We start from the raw sequence: 10,642 nt of genomic DNA, 5'->3' as shown, positions 1-10,642 counted from the left end.
TTCTTTACTTTTGTCATTACGTTATTATCTATACATATTCGTCTATATCATTCATATTGTGACTCCGTGTCAGTTGGCTAAATCGTGGGTCAACAAGAGTTTATTACAGAAAATATTTACAACAGGCCGTTCTAAGTGGCAAAACAGGGTTCAACCCTAGTTCCACTTTAAACCTCGGCCGTGGTGGACGAGCAGTTGCATATGTACACTTCATCACCTAAGCTCTTCAACTCAAGGATGGTCCAGCTTCCTCTTGCCTTTACCTGCACCACGTAGCACCCGTGAGCCAAAGCCCAGCAAGAAAACACAATAAGGCATGATATAATATCAACAACGATTATAATAACCGTTCAGGACTATCAGTCCAAGCAAATAGGTGACAATACAATAATGAGCATAGCTCCCATCTAGCCATGTGATGATAGGGTCACCAGGGCTTAACTGATAAGTGATTCTTTCATAAGTTTGATCAGGACAGGTGCATGGTGAATGGTCACCAACATAACCTTCCTCCCGACTCTAGAGTCGTGCTATGGACAGCGTCCCCTAGCCATGTGACAAACAGTCACCGGGGTCAAATACCTTGGCTATAAACATCTGGTCATAGACCAGGCAAGCGCTTATAAGTTCTTCGACCTTAGGGTCGGTCCCGCATTAATGCCATGGAGCAATTCAATGCGTGTTCATCGACCTTAGGGTCGGTCTAGCATTAATGCCATAGGGCCATTCAATGCATGATCATCGACCATAGGGTCGGTCTAGCATTAATGCCATAGAGCCATTCAATGCATGATCATCGACCTTAGAGTCAGTCCCTGACTAGTCAGTGTCATACACAAGTAAGTCATGCCACCAATCATATATCACATGTTCCATATCCATAAACAAGGTATTTAGCATGCTTACTAAACAAGTATTAGTACAATTAGGACCATGCATAAACACAGAGGCTCAAGCTCTGAACGATATCATACTCAGTATACAAGCATGTCCCAATCATATGTTTCTCATGCATCATATGCAATATATCCAGCAATCCAACATGCACCAATAACAACCATGCATGTCACGCTTAATAACCAATCAACATGCATCAAGAATAGCCATGCATGCCATTACTCAACAATCAACCAACATGCATCATAATAGCCATGCATGCCATACTCAATAACCAACCGACATGCATCATAATAGCCATGCATGTCACATATACATAGGGTGCAATTTTCTTACCTCAAAATCGAGCTAGAACGATTAAAAGAACGACCCTTGAGAACGATCAACTTTTAGTCCTTTAGCAGTCACCTAGTCATAACCAAATATAAGGTATCATCAATAAAAATGATCAACATAAGTTCCCAAATCAATATCTAGCCTCCGGGACATCAATCCCCACTTAACCGGGTACTATGTTCAACCCCGAGGCCTATGGCTTGAATCCCCAAGCTAAAAACATGTTTTTGGTCAAAATGGCCTTAAGGGCCGCGGCCCTCCCCTGCTGCGCCGCAGCGCGCCTCCCAGACAGAGACCACCCTCCCTGCCAAACGCCTTGAGCCGCGGCGCACCACAGCCATGCCGCGGCTCAATACCCAATTTTGCCCAGAAAACTCAGCACGCACACCAGACTTTCCCCTGCGTTTTCCCTTGAAACCAGCCCTTCAAACTTGTCCCAAACCTCAACCTAACACCCAATTCAACCACCAAACATCCTCTACAACTTACCCTCATCAAAACCCAAAGTAAACATCACCCAAACTTCCATTAATTCAAACTTTCTACAAGAGATTCACAAGTTAAAAACTAAAACTCAAAACAGAGTATGAATCAGAGACTTATGGCTGAACTCACCTCAAACACGGTTTTGAATCCTTCCCAATGGCTGAGCTAGGTCTAGAATTCCCAAGCTTAGACTCCCTAGCTTGCTTCCTCAACATGGGCTCTCAAAACTCAAAAAAAAAGGTGAAGGAGAACTTGTACGGGAAGAAAGGGAGAAAGATAAAGATAGGCTTTGTTTTATTTTCATTCCACATCCTTCTAAAATTCCCTTAGGCTGATATAAATCCTTAAGGTCAAAAGACCATAATGCCCTTAAGCCAAATAAACCCCTCTAAAAGCTTCCGAGGGTAAAACCGTCCTTTCCCGCCTATCTCGTTAATTATATTTAACGCTCTCCAATTCCCGCTATACTCAATATGCCCAAATACCAATAAATCATATCCCATTACCCTTTAATTCCCAGTAATGCTCTAATCATTAAATTCACCCCGAGACTCACCCCGAGCCCCGAACTTAAACCCGTTATGACTAGACCGAACACTTACATCTCATGATCGTCTCATGTCGAATAGCTCGAACCAACCCACCTTATAATGTGGCTATATTAATTAATCACAATCATGCACCCAAAATACACAATTACGCCCACAGCGACCAGATTACCAAAATACCCTCACAATAATAAATTCTCCCATATGCATGCATCCACCATCATATAATAATATAATTCACGTAAACATGCATATAATCATTAAATACTATAATAAATCAATTATGGCTCTCCCGGCCTCCTAATCAAGGTCTTAAACCTCATTAGGAAATTTGGGGCATTACATATAGGGTTCCATTAATAGTCCAATATAGGTTTCCTGTTACAAAACTAACTCCCGGGATTCCAAATTCCGCCAAGCACGGTGGTGAAACCAAACCCGAGCACACTAGACCACTTTCTCGTGCCTAAAACCCTCAAAAACTCATGTGTGCAACCAAGGGCTGCGACCCTTCCCCAAAACAGAACCAACATCACCCCTGAAGGAGGACACGTGTCGCGGCCCTTGCTTTGGGCGCCGCAGCGCTTGCCTTTGGCCAAGCCTCCTTGGCTCCTTTGCATGCTAGGGCCGTAGCGCTCTAGAACAGAGCCGCGACCCTCCCCTTCGAACCCAGAATTTACACCATTTCAAAGTTCAAACCTCAGCCAGAACCACCCTGAAGATCCCTACTTCAACACCCAACAAATCCAACACCTTCAACATGACTTAAACAACTTAATTCCACAGAAAACTCAACCCAACACACACTAATCTTCTCTTTTCAATTTCTGAAACTCAAGAGCTATAAACATTAAAACCAGCCATTCAAACCCAATCTAAAACCTCTAAACCATGAGTTAAAACTTACCTCTTCTGTTGAATCACCTCACCAAGCCAAAGCCAAGCTAAATCTCCAAGTTTCCTCCTTAATTCTGCCTTAAGACATCAAAACCATGTTTGCTTCAAAACTTGATCAAAACCCAACTAGAACTCATAATTCAACCACAGAAAAGAAGATTAGATGCTTACCTTAATCCCTGTTTTAGTTCTTGATTTACTCCTGAGCTAAACCTCCAAATCCTCACCACAAATCTCAGAAATTCCAGCTTGTTCCCCTTAAGTTCTCTGTGTTTTTCCTTCCCTTTGTTTTCCTTGAGAGCGAGAGAGAGTTGAGGTAAAAGTTTTAGTCGGTTTGTATTTTCTAAAGGCTTCCTTATGTCTATCTCACTCATTAAGTTAATCCTGAGGCTCGGGGTGCCGGAATCGCCCCCGAGGCCAAAATGGTAAAATCCCCCAATATTCCCGCCTAGACATCTTAACCTCAAATATATTTCCATATATTTATTTTCATGATCCGATAGTCCAAATCGCTACCCGCTATCTAAAAATACCCCGACTTATCCAAAGTCATATCTTAAGTCCCGTTGTGACTTTTCCCGCTATCTGACCCTAGAATCGTCTTGAGTCGTGCTCTGCGAACCTGTCCACATAATAATGTGGTTCTCACATATATCACATATTTATTTCATATCACATTAACACATAATATCACCAATTATTATATAAACATTACTAAACATATAATTACTCATTTAAATCACAATTATTCCATTAATGCCCTCCTAACACACTGACCAAGGCCCGCTTAAGTCTTATTAGCGATTTTGGGTCGTTACACAACCTGTAAGCCACCTGACCAATCATCTCCAGGATCTCAAATGGACCTACATATCTGGGACTCAGCTTGCCTTTCTTCCCAAACCTTCTCACCCCTTTCCATGGCGAGACTCTAAGGAAGACATAGTCTCCTACCTGGAACTCCACGTTCACGCGTTTGGGATCTGCATAGCTCTTCTGTCTACTTTGAGAAGTAAGCATTCTAGCTCTAATATTCTCAATGGCCTCATTGGTCCTCTGAACTGTTTCAGGACCTAAGTATCTCCTTTCACCTATCTCATCCCAATATTAAACTGGACTGCCCCGCCCGAAATTTTTTTTTCTATACTCAAACCAATATTAAAAAAGATTATTTTGAGATATATGCAACTATTATATATTTTTCTTAACATTATTATTTATAGGATGTCTTAGTATTGATTTTGCAATATTGAGATGTCTTTATATGTATTTCAGGTAACCTTTTATATTAGTATTATTTTTTCTCTTGATCTCTTTAGTCAAGAAAAATTAATTACAAATATCTAGGTACTGTGATTTTACAAATGAGTTAATATATATTTCGAAACTTATTTTTTTATTGAAATGGGTCATACAATGTATACTATAATACTATTTAGAATCTTATTTCTTACTTTTAATCTAATTTAATTATAATTCAAACTTTCGTTAAAAAAAAAAAGTTTAACGAGTCAAAGCAAACCCGCCCCAATTTAGTCCGGGTAGGTCGACCCAACCCGCTCCGAGTAACTTATCAGGGCGGAGTGGGTTTATCCCGCCCCATTGACATGCCTAATCATATCATATTCTTGGACTGTTATAATAAGTTATGTTGATCCTAAACCAACATAATAATAAGTCTTGTATTTTTTGACGTAATGAATCTTTTATTTAGTAGTGAACAATAACAGTACTCATAACTATTACAATGTGAAATGATCATCCTGCATGCGACCATCTTTCGAGAGTTACTCATTCTATTTCGCCCCAATATTGTACACACTGAAGATTTTATTTGAAGAAAGAAGTATTATTGTGCAACAATTTATACGCATATATAAGAGTCTCTCATTTGTTTTAAGAGTAGTATTTGTGCTTATATGCTATATTATTTTGTTTTATTTATTTACATTTCAAACTAGGTTTATTCTTTTACATTTCAAATTAGTTTGAATTTAACTTTATCATTTTAGATACTACAAAAATATTTCTCTCTCATTTTTTTGAGCATTTCTTGTCAATTACAAGTAAAGATGTCACTAAAATATTGTACAAATTGATAAAATTAATGTACTAAAGTAAATAATAATAATTACTAATTATAGTAATTCGAGGTCTAAATGACAATATAATAATATATATTGTTGACCTACTAGTGAAAATCTTGACCGGTATTTATATTTTAACCTTTGGTAGTTGAAACTTGAACCACGTATGAATACTAAAATATAAATATATATTTGGATTCTTTATTATATATTTAGATGCATCATATTTATATTTGTTTTTGGAAGAATTTGAGGAATCTTTCAGCCCCTGCTCAATATTGCAACTTTTATTACCTATTATGATACTAAAAAAAGATTAACATATTACCTTATTTATTAGGTTTGGCAATTTGCATTGTCAATACTCTCACCTACTTGATCAATTTGGGTGAGCACATGTAGAAGATCCAAAATGGGACAACTGAAATATTTTGTACAGATCTTGAATTTGATTTAAAAATTAATGGACCACTATTTACTACAGTGACCTCTATATTCACAATCACAAAATTATAAATATGAATAAAAAAATGTAAAGAAAACAATAAATTCTTGATTTTTGACAATATTATTATTATTATTATCAAGGTTCCTTTCTTCCCACATTAAGTGGGGTTGTGGAGATGAGAAATTCCACCAAAAACCCAATCGATTTTCATATTCTCCACTATCACCACCGCCATGGATGATTAGGACTTTTGTGGTGCCAAAACAAAACATGGCAAACCCATCTCTTTTTTTTTCTTCTTTTGGTTCCATTAATCATTATTATAAATTCTGTACACTTTAAATTATTAAATGTCCTTGATTTTCTTCTCCTTTTAATTTGTCAATCAATTTTCCTATAAATTTAAAAGGAAATACAATAAACATCTTGATTATTTACAAAAATAAATATGAATGAAAAGCAATAATTCCTTGGAAATCTGAACTAGAAAAAGTGCAATTCAAAATTTCAAAACTTGTTGAAATGTTAGCACAGACAATTTAATCATAATAATAAAGTGTGAAAACAATTTCTCAAATGGTGTGATTTATCTTGTTGGTTCTTTATGGACAAGGCAAAGCTTTCTTAGCCTTTAAAAATCAGAGATGAAAAAACATGTCTATCTAGAAACCACAACTAGAGGATTCTTATGATAATGTCTTGAAAATTGAATCACTCCCACACCAAAGCCAAATCAAAAATCAAGAAAAAAAGTCACGATTATGAATGATTTAACATATTAAAGATAATCATCGTCCTCGTCAAACCAAAAACAGCTAATTACATCACTGTTTTATTATCTTTAAACATAATGACTATCATAATCGACCAGTGAAAACACAGCTTTTATTGTCCTTTTACTATTTACAAACTAAAAATCCAATAGAGCAAGTATCAAAAAGGTAAAAGTTAAAATAAATATATCAAAAAGAAAATCCACTAGCTATTCAAAAATTATAAACATCATTTTCATCATCATCAATCTAATGGTAACTATCATCATTCATCATCGCGGACAATGAGTCAAACACGATCAATAATGGCGCTTCCACGCATGCTTCCGGCCACCAGACCCGGCGGCGATTCGGGTCTTGACTTGTTCGAACTCAGAGATCCGACAAGGGATGGTGATTCCACCGTCGTGTTGAAACCCGTACTGTTCCTCTGCCTCTCTCAATAGCTCACTAAACAGAGGATGGTTAAAGTAAATCACAGGAACCAACACCCTGCGAAAGTCCCCGTCTTCTTGGCCAACGTAAACCGCCAGATGACCCTTCGGAACCTCCGGCTGCTTCTTCAAAAACGGCTCGTGACCCAGCTGGACATAACCCGACCCGGGTTTGGAGCAACACAGCGATTTAGCTCCTTTCGTCAGGCGACGACCCCAACTGATGAGTTTCGAAATGGGCTTGGACTTATGAGCTGACGACGCCTGGCTCAACCGGCGGTATCCGTTTCGAATCTGGGTTTTCCGGAGAACCCATCTCGTGACCCGGAAAAGACGTTTCCCGAGCTTGAAGCCGCGTATCTTCCTCATAATATTTCTTTCGATAGTGAAAAAAAAAACAGTGAAGGCTTGAAAGGAAGAGATGGGTGTTCTTATTTTGGTTTTACAATCTATTTTTTTCCGGGTTATTTTAGGCTGGACAAAGTAACGAGCTTTGCTGGAACTGACTGGGGTTTCAAGAAAATGGCCAAGGATCAGCCTCGGACATGGTTAAGCGGAAGAGAGTTAAGCAGCCTTCAGAGAGAAAAGCTGGTATATTTGACATATTACTCGTCTTCAAGCTGACTCCAATGGTTGCAGTAGCTTAACTTCATCCAAAAGATGTAAAACAGTGGTTGCTATGCTACTCTCTTTCTCTTGCCTTCGCCGGAGAGTGGTGGCGAAAGTAGTTTCTGGGTGTTGGAGAATAGTTGGTGAAAGAGTTTAGAGAAAGTAATTATTTTCTTTAGATTTGTTAATTGGTTATAACTTATATATATATATAAAGGAGTTTTGGTGAATCGACCCAAGAATACAAAGCCGAAACGAAGATAAGAATTCGAAGAGTCAAATTGGGCGAATAGGCGAAAGAGAAAGAGAGCAAGTGGAAATCTTTCGAGATTGGTCGGCCACGCGAGTGCTTAAATAGAAAGAGAGAGACGAAGGAGTAGAGAGGAAAAAGTCAATGGTCAGCAGAAGGAACGGTCAGATGATGAGCCTCAAGCCTATTGGTTTGAGACTGTTCTACAGTGAAGATAATTCGATATATACACCGTTTGATTTTGAGACGGATTGTTGGGTGTTGACCAGCGATAATTCAGGTAGTCGTTTCTGATTTGTCTGTGGCAAATCTAAACGAGTTTTCGGATAATGATAGCGTGGCCTCGGCCGAAAGAAAGAAGGTGCAATATCGGGCTTTACGATGATGGTTCGAAGAAATTGTTAGAGATGGGACACGTACGTATCCCTTTAAATAGTGGTACTTTGTCCTTATAATAGAAAATTAAAAGAGATACTTCGAGATAATTAAGACAAATAATATATATTTTTCAAGGGCAATAAAGACAAAGGACTGACTCAGTCTCCTCAGGCTCATAACTGGTAACTGCTATGGTGTTTCAGGGCTCTATTTCATATCTTGCACCTGATCTTATGCTAGGCACGTGGCGAACATGTGGCATCTTCTGTTTTTTTTTTTTTTTTAATTAAAACTGTCACAACCTGATTACCTATATCCCAGTTGAGTGCCCATAATCTCGGAGATATATATATATGTTGTAATATATATGATATTATGATACGTCAGTGATTGTTAACCTAATGGGTGTAAAAATTTGGTCCTTTAATTATTTTTAAAAAATTATGTCATTTCAAATGTAAACATGACTTTGAAGATGTGGTTTTGTAATAACCATTTCTCCATCTTATTTCTTGTGTACTGTGAAAAAATGCATGATTGGGTTCATTTGAACCCTACATGTTGCTTAAAAGACTAGATTTTGTTGGGGTTGTCCCACAACAGATTTTCAAGTCTTTTCTTTAACTAACTCATAGTAGTTCCCCACGTTAGTTATCTATAATTATGCTTTTCTTTTGTGTGTGTGGGAATCGAAAAAAAAAAAAGAAATTCTTACACACAACTTGGAAAATCATTAAAAAAATTGTAGAATAAATAAGTATTGCCAATTCGAATCTTATGATAATATTATTATCGTGCTTAAAGATGTTCCACCACGACTCTCTCATCAACTCAACCCCGAAGATTTTTTCAGTTTGTTTTCTAATTTTGAGTCCACAAAAAATAATAATTCGCAATTATTCCCAAACACAAAAACTAAAGTATTGTTTGTCAATTCATAATAAATCAATGATGGAATATAGAGTCACTATTGAAAAAATAATAAATAAATTTATAAATAATTGTATTGCGATCACGAAATTATAAAAATATTTGTCATTAATCGATTGAGTGTTCCATTGAACTCTATTCCCTATTTTTTTTTTCCCTGGCACGAATTATTTTCAACAAAAAAAAATTGACCACGTTTTTTCTACACTTTGAACCAAATACGAAAATACTATTTGAAACTGTATAAATACAAAAATAAAATAAAAATTCGTATGTAGTTTGGCAATTAAGTACGTGGCGGAAGAAAATAAAAATCTTCGTGGACCGTACATGTACGGAGCCGTACCTGTACCGAAGGAGTGGGACCCACAAGTGGCTGATGATGAAGGTCATCCGTTTACTTGTCAAGGTAATGGGCCCATTTGGCCGATATTCTTGATCCAAGTGGGCTGGGCCTTGGGGATGGCCGGCCCGGAATGTCCCGCTTACGTGGAGGAAATGAGTCTGTGCGTCTCTTTCGATTCCCTTATTTGTTCTTTTCGATAGGGAAAATGCACTTCGCAACAAAAGTAGAAAAACAAAGTAAAAATTTGAAAACGGAAAGTCTTTCTTTCTTTCTTGTTCGAATATTGAAAAAGAAGATCCTCATTTACTTGCCTTTGAAACATGTTTTTTTGTTTTATAAGAAGAAACATTGAAGGGTGTTTGCTACGGAGTAAAGCAAAAGAGTGAATGAGAATCTAAATATCTTTTTATGTTTAGTCTAAATTTTAAGAAGTTAAAAGTTAATAATATGTACGAGCCTCACGTATATTTTAAGAGTAAAGTAAATTTTTTTGTACATAAAAATTTAATATTACTCTATTTTAAATTTATCCAAACTTTCCAAAACAAATCAACTACTCAAAACAAATTTAAATTCTTCTACTTTCAAAATTCACATTGCTAGGGTAGGTATTCTAAGGTGGAAAAAACTAAAATAGATTAGAAAATCAGAGCCATAGAAGTTTATCAATGATTCTTCAGGGAAAATAAGTAAAATAATTTAATATCACCACCAAAATTTTCGTAATTAATTAGAAATTAAAGTAAGAATGTTGTGTGTAGCCAAAGAAAATTAATAGGAGATTAGGACTTGATAAGACATTGACATGACAACTTGTTTAATTATATATACTATTCTCTCAGAGAAAAGTATAACTTTTGATTTTTGAAGCAAGTGTTGAACTAATAAGAGAGGAATATACATATTATATGTATGTGTATGCATGTATATAAATTTAAATTAATAGCAATGAGAGTAGGAGAAAGGTCAGACAATATATTAATATTATATAAAGTGTAGTTTTCCAAAGTGGGAAATTGATTAGTTGGTATTAATTTTTGGGGTTGGAGTGTGGGACTCAGGAAAAAGACAAGGGTTTGATGATTGATTAGTCCATGCTGTTGTGTTAAGACAGGGAAGTAATTGTCTTGTCGTATAGTTATCTTGTTCTCCCTCTCATTTTGCTCCAACGACAACTTCATTTCTTTTGTTTTTAATTGTCGCACACATATACATATATTGAT

General features: G+C 36.7%; 1 protein-coding gene across 1 annotated transcript; it reads right to left on the bottom strand.

The window, feature by feature from the left end:
- Window positions 1–6,564: 6,564 nt before the first annotated feature.
- Window positions 6,565–7,853, bottom strand: LOC133797639 (auxin-responsive protein SAUR36-like). The gene has a single exon (XM_062235614.1). It carries the CDS (start codon window positions 7,273–7,275, stop codon window positions 6,772–6,774), a length of 504 nt encoding a protein of 167 aa, XP_062091598.1. The 5' UTR covers window positions 7,276–7,853; the 3' UTR covers window positions 6,565–6,771.
- Between the last annotated feature and the right edge of the window lie 2,789 nt (window positions 7,854–10,642).

The sequence above is a fragment of the Humulus lupulus genome, chromosome 8 (assembly GCF_963169125.1).
Source record: "Humulus lupulus chromosome 8, drHumLupu1.1, whole genome shotgun sequence".
NCBI classification, from domain to species: Eukaryota; Viridiplantae; Streptophyta; class Magnoliopsida; order Rosales; family Cannabaceae; genus Humulus; species Humulus lupulus.
The sequence above is the reverse complement of the archived record's forward strand: the minus strand, read 5'-3'. Positions and strand labels throughout refer to the sequence as shown.

Bases quoted from the DNA above. Each gene is read 5' to 3' on its own strand.
- LOC133797639 (XM_062235614.1), bottom strand. From the start codon at position 7,275: ATGAGGAAGATACGCGGCTTCAAGCTCGGGAAACGTCTTTTCCGGGTC.